Here is a 14,477-nt window from a genome sequence, read left to right as displayed (position 1 = left end):
GCGACAGCTGCACAGCTCTACCCGCGGCTCGGGCGGGGGCGGCCCCGCACCGCGCTCCTCCTTCCGGGCCCGCCTCCGGCCAGAAATAAGGCAGCAGCGGCCGCCGGGCTGTGCACTGGGATGGAGTGTCGGGTGTGTGAGGGGAGCTCCGCTGGGACGCCCGGGTCAGGGCGAGGACCGCTGCCCGTTGCGGATGCGCTGCGCGTCTGGTTCCCGGCCCGCGGCGGGGATGGGGCAACGGCTGGCAGCACCCCGCGTCGCTCTGCTTAATGGTCTCGGAAAAGCCGGCCGGCTCCGTCTTCTGGTGTGTTGCCGGCAGCGCTCTGAGCTGGGGGTGCCGGTTAGTCGGCAGCCACCGGGATGGAACGGGTCCTGGCTTGCCTGAGATTTTAAAGCGTGCTTTCACCAGCAGACGTGTTTTGATCCAGACAAGCCCGTTTTTGCATAAAACGAAGTGGCGGGCAACGACCTCGTCTTGTGCTCCTGAAAGCTGAAGGGGCTTTTGCTGTTTAGCTAGGGACTGTTTTTGTTCCTTCTCTCCCAAGGATGCAGTGACTGGCAGTGGGGCTTGGCAGCAAGCGTGATGCTTGTGAGTGCTGAAGGGAGCACTGGGTTTGGTAACCCTGAGCCCTGGTAGGGCATGGCTGCGTCAAAAAAGGGGTGGCCATAGGGCAAGGGAGGTGACAGTCACCTTCTGGTCTGTCGTCTGGAGTACTGTGTCCAGGCTTGGGGCCCTCTGCGCAAGAAAGATATGGAGCTATCGAGCAGGTCCAGAGGAGGGCCTTGAAAATGACCAGAGCGCTGGAGCCCCACCCCTATAAAGTGCTGGCTGAGGGAGCTAAGCTTGTTCAGCATGGAGAAGGGAAGGCTCCTCATTGTGGCCTTCCAGTACTTGAAGAGAGCTTATAAGCAGGAGGGGGACTGAATTTTTACACAGTCTGATTGTGAGATAGGACAAGAGGGGGTTGCTCTAATCTAAAAGGGGATGTTAGGAAGTAATTCTTTACTCAGAGGATGGTGAGGCACTCGAACAGGTTCCCCAGAGAAGCTGCATATACCTCATCCCTGGAGGCATTTAAGACCAGGATGGATGAGGCCCTGAGCAGCCTGAACCAGTGAATGGTGCCAACCCTACCCATGGCAGAAGTGGTGGATCTTCACCATCTTTAAGGCCCCTCTAAGCTAAGCCATTCTATGACCTTAGAGACAGTGACTCCACTGCTTCCCTGAGCAGCCCATTCCAATGCTTGACCATTCTCTCTGTGAAGGAATTTTTCCCCAGTATCCAGTCTACACATCTCCTGGTGCAACTTGAGATGGTTTCCTCATGTTCTATCGCTTTTCACCTGAGAAAACAGACTGACACTCTCCTCACTGCAGCATGGAACAACATAGCACCGTGCATTATTAATGTTTGTGTCATATCAATAGGTCCATCCTTATAAAGTGGATCTTGTTGGGACTAAGCAACTTGCTGGCATGGTGCCTGGTGCCTGTTCCTGTATCACTGATTTCTATGACTTCTGTAGGACAAGGATAAATTCTGGAATTGTTAGGAAAAATTAGTCATCACAGTACCTTCGGGAACTCTGTTTGCGTCGATCAGTTCCCATTTTCAATGAGATATGCCTGGCATTTGCTTCTGCTGATAAGGAATGGGTAAACGGGGTGGGAAGATGACGAGCAAACGAAAGACTAATTTAAAGGGGAAAGTTAATATTTGCTAATCTGCAATATACAGTAGGTTATTGTTTCTCGCTCCGGTCAGAACGACAATGAATGTTTTCCTAAATAAAGTAGTTTTCCACAAAATGCAGAATCAGTGTTAATCCATTCAGCATTGCTCTTACATCACCATACAGGAAGCAAGAACAATATATCTCTGTTGTTCTCTAGAACAGCCCATGTTTGTCAAGCACAGAAGGAAGTCATGGACTGAAAGAAGACGGAAGAGGCATGCTATTCTACTTAGTGCTGCTGACTTGTGAGGTCTGTTTCATTATTAGTGCCACGTCCATTCTAAACACAGGACAGTTTTTCTATTGATTTGGCTGGATGTGATGTTGGGCCCTAAAAAGAAATGAGAAATTAAGTAATAAAAATGCAGATTAATCACTTGTGTGAAACTCACACAAGTCTTCTGCATACCTTGTTCACTTGTTTCTCAAGTACTGTAGAATTCACATCTCTAGCACCAGATGGTTTACATATGATTACAGTTCAGTATCACCCTGTTCCTGCTATGCTTTTTCTAATGAGAAAAACTTGCAGCAAGCAGTTAGCTTCAAATCTGTTGAAATAATTCCATTTCTTCCTATACATCATCGGCCTTTAGTTTTAACCATAATTAGAATTCTAACACCAGGAACTTTTCATTCTTATTAGTTGAAAATGCAGTTTGTGGTCAGTGACAAACACTGTATGACAGACGCTAAAGACCTGATTAAGCCACTCAAACCCATGCTAATGAGATCCAAGAATAAAAGAGGCAGTTTCATGTTAAGCATTCTGATTTAGAGATATGAAACTTGAAGCACTTATGTCCAAATTATAACTTTTTTTCATATATTACAGCCGTGAGTGTCCAGTAGAGGGAGAAAAGTGATTCAAGACTAAATCTGCATTTTCAATTTTCTTGGTTGTATTGGAGATTGATGGAATGGACTAAAATATATTGCTATGGGAGTCTGCAGGAGTAAAGTTCAGCACATTTCAATTATGGGTGTAAAGAAAAAACCTACAAGCTTAAACTTGTATACATAAAAATCTAAATGAGATCTTGAAAGAACACACACTGTTCCTTTTCCTATGAGCTTTAGAAGGTAACTTGCACAGAAATAGAAATGGTTAAACTGAAATAAACAAAAACTTATTAAAAAGTTGCACTGAGTGTGCAACTGTAGACGATCAGAAGTAGCCTTTGTACTCAGAACTGAGAAGGCAACATTTTGTTATGGAAGAGTCAACTGCCAATCTTTAAAAGAAAGAAGATCTATGATTGAGATAAGCAATAAAAGCACCAAATAAGTACTGGGAGCAGGTAAATAGACTGGTGTTCAATCTGATCATGTAATGCTAATAGCATGGGCAATTCACTTACTGAAATAAGATATGGTGCATAGAAATGGCAATCAGCAGAACCTGCAACTCTCATGCTTCTTTCCAAATCTCACATTTCTTCCTCTCACAGTGTTTTTCTCTCACTTCTGTCCTTTTTAACTTAGAGAAATGTGTCTGTGCACATAGGCCCTCCTCCCAGCCTCCACTAACCTCTCTTTTCCTATCTGACCCTGTGAGCTTTTTTCCTTTGCATCAATTCCTGCAACCTCCTTGGTTACTTGCAGTCGTTTATTTTCACTATTTGCTGGCTTTCCAGTCTCGGGAAACTAAATGCTTTCCTTAAAGCTTCTACTCATGCAGCCTTATGACTGTATGGAAATTTCAGCTGGGAAAATCTCTTCATTTCTTTCAGTCAATAAACATTCACTGTTGAAGAGTAAAATGTTGATGGCATAGAGCCTAATGCATGACTCAGTAACTAGAAAAGAGCTTACTGCATTCCCTGGGTATTTTCAGTGTTTTAAACTGCATATCCTTGAACCTAAAGGAACAGCTCCCAGTCTACTTTCCATGGTAGAAAGGCTCGTTTTGCAATGTTTTTTTGATGCCTGGACTATACTCTTGCTGATAACAGGTTCTTTAAGGATTTGTGTATGCAGCAGTGCTTGTCACCAGCTCAGCTCATGCCTAAGCTAGCTGCCAGCCAGGGAGCCGAGGGAACGATGGGCGCGTGTCTATAGCAGAACAGAGATCAGTGCTCTGAAAAGGAGGTGAAGTCAGTGCAGGGATACTGCTGTCAGCATCTTGACCGCATTTCCAATGCCAGCAAGGTGTATATGATTATGAGCTGAGATCGAAAAAGTGATTGCAGTATAAACAGAGCCTAAACTTTGCATACTGAGAGAATGGGAAATCAATTCATTGAAGTGATGCTGTGTGAGGAAACTAAATCAGCGTAGGTAAGGGATTTTTTTTTCGGGAGCTGCGGGCTGGCCGCTGTTCTGTGGAGCACGGCTGCCATCTAATGGGGCGTTCTGGCTACACGGGCTTTGTGGGACGTGGTGGGAGGAGCTGGTCGGCAGCACAGCTGGTTTCAATGCTGCTATAAAACGCTGCTGTTGCCGGCTGTTCTTATTGCCTCTTGGGTTTACTCACCTGCCCTGGGGCCGAGGAGGAAATACTCACGTTTCCCTTCTCTCTCTGCTCGTAAAATACCTTTTATTTCTTTAGTTGTTGCCATATCTACCTTTCATTCTCCCAACGCAAATACTTTTGTTTGCCGTTTTATTTTGCTTCCTACTTCTAATGGCCATCGAAGCATGAATCACAAGCTTGTCTATGGGGAAAAAAAATGGTGTGGGGAACTACTCCTTTTCTCAGGACTTTCTTATAACATTCTATCTGCTCCTCAATCATCAATGTCTACAAAAATCCTATTAATATGTCTTCAAAACAAAGCCGGGCCACTGATAAGGGCTGCTTCCTGTTGGTGTAACCTCTATAGAATGTCACGGATTGCGAAAGATGACTGGACCTGAAAATGCGCTTGGTGAAACACTGCATGCTAACTTGTCTATGGGCTTCGCTCTATTCTGCACCTGAAACCTCATCTCACAAAGGGCCACACCACAATTCACTTACTGCACCACTGCAGTGGGTACGTATCTTTTCCAATGTTGTTATTTGCACCCTTGTCACAAAGGGCCACTACTTAAAATCCTGGCTCAGAAACTTATCCTTCAGTTTCCATTTTGAAAAGATCTATTGATTTTTAAAGGGTTGCGCAGAGGCTAAGGTTGGTGGAATTTGGCCCAGTTTGGAACAGTTCATTCAATAAAGCATTCCTCTGCCCCAGAGTCAAGAAGTCTGAGTTCATATGATACACATCAGTGATACCCTATGAACTTCCAGTTGTGAGCTTTGCGAGCTGCTGTGAAGCTTTGTGCTTATTAGACAATCTAGTAGATACATTAAATGGGCTTCTCTTGCACTAAATTTGAAGTGATTTTATCATAAAGTCTTGGAGGCTGTTCAATAAACAGAATCACAGAATCACCAAGGTTGGAAAAGACCTTCAAGATCGTCCAACCATCCACCTATCACCAATAGTTCTCACTAAACCATGACCCTTAACACAATGTCCAACCATTCCTTGAACACCTCCAGGCTCGGTGACTCCACCACCTCCCTGGAAACATATATATATTTTTAATTCGTACCATGAGATCAAAAGACTGCAACCACATAATTCAGTGATCTACCTTTAAATGCCAGGTTAAGAATTTGGCACTCAATGGTTGCTTTACAGCAGATTTTGTAATGCAGGTTTAGCTTTTTTTTTTTTTTTTTTTTTTTAAAAAAAAAGGCATAATAGCAGGAATGCATCATTGTTCTCCGAGACCAAGTCGTCACGGGTAGAAGAAAACTCGCTCATACAAGGATCTCTGCTGGTGAAGCCCGAGGTCTCTGCCCGCCATGCTGCCAGCACCAAAGATGGCGGCATCGCCGCAGCCTCAGCGTGGCGGGCGGGGCGCTTCCGGCGCGGCTCAGCGCGCTGCGGGGCGGCGGTGCCGCCTCCTAACTTCGGCCGGGGCCGGGCTGGGGCCAGGCCGGCGCTATGGGGACGGCGGGCGGCGGCGCCCTGCGACTGCCGGGGCTGCACGGCTACGCGGCGGAGTTCTCGCCCTACTGGCCGGGACGCGTGGCCTGCGCCGCCGCGCAGTACTACGGCATCGCAGGTACTTAGGGCAAACGGGCCGTCTGCCGGTACTTTCTCCGTAGGATGCGGATTGCGCCGCCCTCGTGCTGGGTGTTTGGCCGGCCCTGCTGGCTTTGCCATCCCGGTAGGGGTGCAGAGCTGGCTTCTTCGGGGTTAGAGCTTTTTCATTCCCCTAGAAGCTTTCGTTTCATGTAACGTTTCTAAACGTGGAGTTCCCTGGCAACATCCTGGTCGTAAGAGAGAGCAGTACCCGTATTTTGTTAGAGCTGGTTTGGATGTTTCCTTTTTGCTGAGCCACGTTTGCATTACAAGATCCAGTTTTCACAGAGTGGAAATAAACACAAACAAAAGTTACGTCTGTTGTGTTACCAAAAAGGTATAAAGGAGCCCATCCTGGTATGCCTGTAACGTAGGGCCCGTGGGGAGGGTGCACTTCTGTGAACGAGGTGCTGCTTTTCCAGCCTCACCCACAGGTGTACTGCGGGAGGAGAGCCCTGATGTAATTATTGCTTTGGAGAGCAGCAGAGGCAATAGGCTGTTGGGCAGCTGTGTGGCCTCTTAAAAAAGGTTAGTTGCATTATGCTCACAGGAGCTATCGCAGAGCTTGCAGTGCCTTTGGTGTGGGCAAAGAGTTGTGATGTTTGGTTATACTGTGCTGTTTTAGGTTGTGGAACTCTGGCGGTGCTGGAACAAAATGAAACTGGGATTGTCCTGCTCAGGAGGTAACGTAAATATTCTCTGTTGTGTAAATAAGGTGTAAACCTATATCGTCATTTGTAGAAAACCCAACCTAAACATTTTAAGGTATTACTATCAATGTAAATTATTGTTTCTATACTATATTGTCTACTGCATACATGTATTTTTATTGAGGTGTAAATGACTGGTTTGCATTCCACAGGTCTCACACTTTCCATAGTGTAAGCCATTTAATGGAAAACTGGCAATGTAAATTAAAAGCTCTGACCTAGCTTGGAATTGAAAGTTTAGTTGTTTGTTGTTATAAGGGTCACCTCTGTTTATCCTCTTAAAATTGGCTTAGGTTGAAAATAGAGCAGGAAGCTGGGATGAGTCAAGGAAGTCCTTTCTAGGAGATGGAATGCTCCAAGAGAGGAGTTTGGGTAGTAGAAGAGGAGAGATTAGTGTTTAGCTGCCATTCATTTAAGTTTTGAAACAACAGTTGTTTAGATTAAGAAGAGAAATGCAATAGAAGTGTTAAGCAAGAGGTTAGAAAACTCAGAGAAGCGGTTTTTAATTCATAATTATCCACCTGATTATCCGAAGCTGTTAAACACGCTGTTAGTTCTGCAAAACTTTCTGTTCATTTCTGTGTTTCCAGAGACTCCACTTGTTTTGTGGTGGAAAGTCCTGTGCTTTCCTGAGCACCGAGCTATGTCATTTTTCTCCATAGAAGCTTTCTGTGTGCATGGCTTTCTCTTGTAATTACTGCAGCATGCCACAAAGTTTAACCTGAGCTGAGTTAAACCTTCAGTAAAAGGGGGGTAAATAAATTCGTATTTACCATGAGATAACAGCGTGGTCATTGATAGTTATTGCAGAGCAACCAACGCATGGTACTTGATCCTGCAAGATGAATCGGTGGTGTGTTGAAAGCCCTTTTTAGGAGTTATAGAGATCTTTAATGTGTTCATAACTGTCCTTCTGTTGGTTTTTCGTTGTCACTCAGATTCTTAATGGTGTTGTGGATTGGATAGAGACCTCCCAATACAGTTTTATTTCTTTGTCTACCATGGTTATTGTAGACTACAGGCTCCGATCACTGTAGCAACATCCTGGGGTGATGGTAGGTTAGTCTGAGATACGTGGCACCTCTCACCTCTGATTTCCCAGCAGTTTAGGACTGAAATCCATTCTCTGTATGGAAGATCCTTGGCTCGTTTATGCTTTAACTTAATTGACCTATTCTGACCTTAGTCAACTTATTCTTGTAGAAGTTAACATCGTATCCAGTAAGTTGCTTTTAACAAGATTGACTGAAAATTGAAATGGGTAACAAAGCTGTTCAGAATGGTAGAGATTGATTTAAAAAAGCTACTGTCTTTGCACACAGCTAGTCCAGACTTGTGTTATGCTTTCCCATGGACAAATATCTTTATTGTTTCTGTTCAGCTTTGACTGGAATGATGGCCTGTTTGATGTGACGTGGAGTGAGAATAATGAGCACGTATTGATCACTTCTAGCGGGGATGGAACTCTGCAAATCTGGGATATAGCTAAGCCCAAAGGTCCACTGCAAGTCTATAAGGAACACACGCAGGAGGTAAATCCGGCAAACTGCAAAAACTTGCTGGGCTGACTAATAGTTGAATTACTAAAGGTGATGTTTGAGCACTCAAAATCAAAAGTGTTTTTTGTTGTCTATTTTTAAACTTTGTTTGGGTCCATGATTTGAATTTATAGCTTCATGTTATTTTGAATATAAAGTTAATTAATGCATTCTACACGCTCGTTTGTACTTTCACACTCTTTAGTAGGCAGCACTTAGTTAGATAAATGTAATACATTCAGAAATAGTGTTTGTGGTTCCTTCTAGACTAAGTAACCATTGAGTTGTATGAAAGTCCTGAAGTCGTTCTGTAACTTTAGAGGACATTATTGGATAGGCCAAAATCAGACAGCTGATGTGTATAGCTGAGTTATCCTTGAGGATATAGAATGATAGAGATGATATCAATCCTTAGGACTTCTGCATCTGCTTATCCTTTTCCATCCTGGCATCTCTTGAATTCTTACTCAGATCAACAGTAGTCAGATATTGGGACAGCATGTATTTTTTTTTTTTTTTATGCCTTGGTTTTATACTACTGAATTCAATTTGCTTAATGCCTCAGTTTCTTTATACCTTACATTATTGGTGGTGAAAATGCTACACTCATGTTCATACATTTGCACATTTTAAAGGACTTTTATGCCTCTCCATACTTATCTTCCTCCAAATGATTTTTTTTACCCTATTCTTCCTCATGTTTTCCTTCTAACTTTGTACTTCTTTTTGCAAGTCTTTGGACTTCAGATGCAATCAATTTTAGCTTGAATTAATAACACTTTATCTTAGTGAAATAAATGTGAATGAATGAAATAAGCTAGTGTGTATGTAGTCAACAATTAACTGTGGGTATTCAGTTTTGTATTCAGAAAGACATCCATTTTTTTTTTCAGATACAAAACACGAGGCTAAAATCTGAGTGATTGCAGTTATAAGACAATCTGTCTGTCTTATGTTTTTTTCTTTGTAATTTTGCCACTTTGGCTTAATACATATACTGTGTAAATAAGGAATTTTGAGAGATCTGTGGTTGTAATCAGGATTATATGATAGTGTTCAAAGACTGATAGAAAGATGTAGGCAAGGCATAATACCAAATTGTCTTTTGTCTCTATCATTATCTCTTTGGAATTCTGTCCATAGGATTATTTTGGTTCTGCTACACCATCTGTTGTTTGTGAAGTGAGAATTTCCGTGTCCAAGTCCCGGTTTAGCAGGGAGCATGGGGAGGTGGATGCATTCAACCGTGAGTGGGAAAGACAGTGTAGGACACATGGGCTGAGTGTTTACTGTGAGATGTCAAGGTTCTGTATTGATTCTTTGTAAGTGTACATTAAGAGGATAGATCTCAGTGGGAATATAACTAATAGGTTGTGGTAAACACTGAGAGACAGTGCTCTTTAAAATCATTGACTACTTCTTAATCTGTAATCCCTGTCTGACACTTGTAATGATGGTTTTGTCACTGGTTTTTGTAGTGTTTCCACTGATGGGACCAGTTTCTTGTTTTTTAAATGAGATTTTTCTCCCCCTCAAAAATAATGTGCAATTCTAATTTAAAAGCACATCTTTACTATTAAAGGACAGTGAGTTTTATTCCAGCGCTAATAAGTGCTGAATCTTGTGAATAAATTTGTCTGATTTACTTTGGTTTCGATGAGGTGTCGCTGGAATAGGGGACAGTAGAGTACTTAAATGCAAAGACTCACTTTACAAGACATATCTAATTAATTTTGAACTACTGTTTGGTTTTATTTCTTTCCTTCATCTTGTTTTCACCTTACCTGAAGACATTTCTTATTACAGTGTTTAAGCATAAATGCATTGATACGTTCTACAATTGGAGATAAAGAAAGATTAATGGTTAAGGTTTGTGATGTGTTATGAGCTCTTTTCAGTTGCTCAGCACAGTTGCTTTTGAAGCTTCTGTAGATTTATGTTGAATGATAGCACGAAAAAGTAAGAAGAATAAAAGTGATCCTTGTTTGGTTCTCTGACGCTTTCTTCTTCTCATTCTCTTCCCATTACCTGGATCTGCCGCATGCCAAATGAAAATAGCTCTTTTTCTGAGCCTGTTGTCTGTTTGGCTTGTAATCCTTGCCTGGAGGAAAGTTTGTCCAGGTACCATTATCTGTTATGCAGCTGCAGACTACTGGGCAGCCACAGCTATTCCTGTCATGTGTGTGCAGGTCACTGTCACAACCTGTCTTCAATTGATCTGCATGCTGATACCCTTTAGCTGAGCTGTAAGCTATATGTGAATTTTGTGTTAGCTCCATAGTAGGTCTGATTCATGCCCAATGTGTGGGGCTAAGTGAAGTATGCGACACAGGTACATATTTGTCAGGTATGCATTTCTTTCTTGAAAATTCGTATTTTCAAGACGTATATGGCAGCCCAACATTTGGAGTGAGCAGAATTTGTAGGGCAATTGCATGAATGAGGCGTACTGTGTAGTGATACATTCTGGGGCATTGCCAAATGACACCAGTTTAGGAGTTGAATGCAAGACCATCATCCAGATTCAGGGAAAGAAGAGAGAGTTATGTTAGCAAGGAGCTCAGGAGCCACCTGGGAGAACTGTGATGTCATCAGCTCTTAAAACATGAGCATGACATGTTTGTTTGTGTTATTGTTATTTTAATAGGAGTAGGCAGGCTGAAAAAGGAACTGCGGTACTGATAGTGAGCTGACAAAGGTAGAATAGCCAAGGGGAAAAAGACACAGTTTGGAAAAACAAACAGAAGAATTACTGTTCAGTTTATTATTTGGCTTTTGTTAAATAGAGGATGGTTGTCTTGTACACTTAGGTTATAACCTCCTCACGCAAGGGAGCTAGCACAAAGTGGTGCCGGAGCAATAAGCCTTTCAGTATACGGAAGCAGAATATTGTGAAATAAAGAAGGAAAATTGCGGGTGATGCGTTGTGATCTTTTCTGTGGGTAGCAATTGCCTTCAACTTTTGGGAAATATGCAAATAGATTAAAGCCAGTCAATTTAAGCTGGATCCAGTGAAGTCTGAAATAGTTTGTAGGAAGGAAAGTGATACCTTGATTTCCTTTCTCTTAATGTAAATATTTGAATAAAATTGGATCCGAGATCAGAAATCAGTTTGAATTGTGTCCTTTCTTTTTTTTTTCCCTTTCTTTACTTTTTTGGATACCTTTCTGAGTCTGTATGTGCCTTCAATGCCAGACTGAGAGATTAAATTTAATTTTTGCTCAGGTAAATGGCACTATTGGCAGCTCTGTGATGCTTTACCAGAGTGGTTTTTTAGCTGATTATGATATAATCTACAAATCCAAGTGTAATTAATGGAACTAGAATTAATGTATTTATGTATAATGTAGTTAATGGGTGACCAGAATCTCAGACTTATGCTTTTTCTAAACTGGGCTATTGTGTCGTTTATAGGCATATAGTGTTGACTGGAGCCAAACTAGAGGAGAGCAGCTAGTGGTGTCTGGTTCATGGGATCAAACAGCCAAGCTGGTATGTTGGTTTTTGCTGAAGGTAAAAATGCAATTTGTTTTGAGGCTGATAGTTCTAACAGTGTTGATTCACTTTTCCTCTATTTTAAATGGAAACTATAGCTCTGTTTTAACTGAGATGTTTTTATATCCTTCAGCTGGTATTGGGTGAAATAGTGCTTTTCATGATATGTGGTAAAATTAGGAGTTGGTCTTAATGATCCTTTAGGGATCCCTTCCAACTTGGGATATTCTATGAAAAGAAGTTCTTAGTCCTTTTTATATACATCAAACTTTTATATTCATTAAATCTTTTCCTTTCTCATTGCGTGGGCACCTCAACAATTTTCTTTTTATTTTATTCAGTGGGATCCAGCAGTGGGAAAGTCTTTACGCACCTTTAAAGGCCATGAAGGGGTCATTTACAGCACTATATGGTCTCCGCACATCCCTGGTTGTTTTGCATCTGCTTCAGGTAAACATGATGGTAAAGCAGTTCTCTCAACAACTGAAATGCCTATAATCATTCAGCACTTTCTCCAGCAGATGGTAGTATGTGTCATAGCTAAAAATGGCAGAAGGCAAGATAAATGTACTGCTGCAGCTGGATTTGTAGGTTCTATTACCGTCTTTAAATTGTTCTCTTGGCTGTTTAAACAAGGATCAGCAGTTTTCTAGCAGTTGCTTTAGTGACTTGTGACATTTTTTTCCTTACTTTATGTAGCTGTCATCCATTCATCCAACTTCTGTTGGCTGCTAAAATATTTTATAAGCTTTAGTTCTGGCTTAAACTTTTGATCAAATTGTCTCAAGCATCAGCAGTCTATTAGACCTGTGAAAAATGCAGTCAATTACCATTACTGCTGGAGATCACTGTGTCTTGTTCTTTGGGAAAGTAATCATATATTATACTTTTCTACCTCTGCCAGCACTATGAAACTTGCTGACCAATGCAGTTATAATTGAGCTGGATGTATCTGCTATCAAGGAGATGTTACAGTGGTCCAACAGCACAAAGGTGGAGTTTGGGGTGCAGTGAGCCACAGATTTTGCTGGGAAACTGGGACCAATAAGATACTGCCTCAATACAAACGTCAATATATTAGTATTACCAGCTTCAATGTCTCTAGCTTCAATCCTGTTGGATTTCTGTGGTGGTTCAAATGCCATTATTTAGGTCTCAAGAGGGTAAGCAGATTGAAATGAGAGAGAAAATCAATACACACAGATACTGGTTTTCTCTATTCTAAGGGAAATTGTGGAAGTGAGAGCTTAATTTCACCCATAACTGAAATTCAACTGATCTGAAGTTGGTACTGGAGAAAAACTGCAGTCTCAACCTAAGGGCTAACTAGGCATGATGTCTAATTTACAGTTTGTCTCTTCTTTGATATGCTTTTGGTATGGGGGGACTGACCACCTTAAGTGTAACAGTTTCTTCATTTGTGACTGTGTGTAGTCTTGAAAATTACTAATGGAAAATGTGCCTGGAGGGACACTTTTTGATCTTCCTTTCATCTCTCTCTCTCTCTCTTTTTTTTTTTTTTAAACTACATAATACTTTAAACAATAACCTTTTTGAAGAATGTTGCTGAAGGGTTCCCTCTTTGAAGAAAGCTGAGCTGCTATAGAATTGTAATGTGTTTTCTTTCTCCCTTCGTTTCCCTTCTCTCATCCTACCTCATGCACCTGCTCACATGCATATGCTCGCCCAGATATTAACCATGGAAAATGTTAGTACTCAGACCAGAATTTAACTATTCCATGTTGCAGCTTCTTCATTTTTGACTTATGTAATGTCTTATTATCTTAACTATTATTTTACTAAGTACCTTGTTAATCGTAGTTGGAAAAAGCAGTGATAATGAAATGTTTCAGATTTAACTAAATGTAGGTGAAGCACCTAAAAATTACGTGAAATATAGGGAACTTCAAGTTAATGTCTTTTTCCCCTTTTTCTTTTCTGAAAATAAGCAGAAGGGAGGGAGACTTAGGAACTTCTGCATGCCTCTTGCCCTTTTGCTGTCTTTATTTGAACCATATAGATACCAGCAGGAGTTTAATATTGTCTTAACTTATTAGGTTTTCTGTTTTCAGTGTTCACAAACTAGCACCTGGGCAAAATAACTGCTCATAATGACCACTGTGGGCCTAGACAACTTTTGCCTGAAGCTGATAAGGTTAAATCTTTGCATTTGGAATATGCCTTTCCTCTCAAACATTTATGAGACTAGAAAAAGTGTAGGAGTGAAGAAAATTAAAAACCTGTGACTGTAATATAAAACAGCTGAAAAAGAATTCAATACTGCATGTAGTATATTTTGTTCATTAAGTCTTTGATCTGAATACATACAGGAAGACTAACTTTGTGTACAGGAGCCAGTGAATTGCAATTATGTTATGCAACTATGTCTAATATATCATTTAAATTTGCTTTTATTTAGCATCTAATATATTTTCAATTAACATTTACAGGGATGTGTAGAACATTATCACTTTAGTGCTGTACTCATTATGTATGATCATTGGTACTCTTGAAAAGCTATCAAGTAATTGACTTATCGTGTATTGTTTGAAATTGGGAGATGTTAATAGTAACTGAACAATCTGCTAATTCTGTATGTGTAAATACATTCTGTTGTGAAGTCAGTAACAATTTCTGAGCTGATAAGCAGGATGTTCAGGTGTACAGACAGTACCAGCACATAGCCCTGGTAAATGTCTGCCTTACACTGATAAAACAGCAATGTGGAAAATGTCATTAAAGAAATGACATAAATAACTAATTTCATGGCTAAAAGGGTTTAATGAGTCATTGTGTCATTTGCCTAGAAGGTGTCTTTTTTTTTTTCTTTAAATATCTTGGGGAGCAAATGGATGAATAGTGCATACAGAGTGCCAGCGTTAGGCAATAACCAAACATAAGTCAGTTCTACTGAAT

General features: G+C 41.2%; 1 protein-coding gene across 3 annotated transcripts in view; it reads left to right on the top strand.

Annotated features, from left to right (window-relative positions):
* Positions 1-5,626: 5,626 nt before the first annotated feature.
* The window catches only part of PEX7 (peroxisomal biogenesis factor 7), a 36,009-nt gene continuing 27,158 nt past the window's right edge, over positions 5,627-14,477 (top strand). For all 3 annotated transcript variants that reach the window (XM_031611017.2, XM_031611010.2, XM_090135728.1), the window contains exons 1-5: positions 5,627-5,798; positions 6,444-6,501; positions 7,910-8,060; positions 11,481-11,558; positions 11,903-12,011. In XM_031611017.2, coding sequence (XP_031466877.2) covers positions 5,678-5,798; positions 6,444-6,501; positions 7,910-8,060; positions 11,481-11,558; positions 11,903-12,011 — 517 coding nt within the window. In that variant the 5' untranslated portion in view covers positions 5,627-5,677. The remainder of the gene's footprint in view (positions 5,799-6,443; positions 6,502-7,909; positions 8,061-11,480; positions 11,559-11,902; positions 12,012-14,477) is intronic.

This window comes from Phasianus colchicus, chromosome 2 (assembly GCF_987193195.1).
Source record: "Phasianus colchicus chromosome 2, bPhaCol1.hap1.1, whole genome shotgun sequence".
NCBI lineage: Eukaryota > Metazoa > Chordata > Aves > Galliformes > Phasianidae > Phasianus > Phasianus colchicus.
Note: the sequence above shows the minus strand (reverse complement) of the source record. Positions and strands in the feature narration are given on the sequence as shown.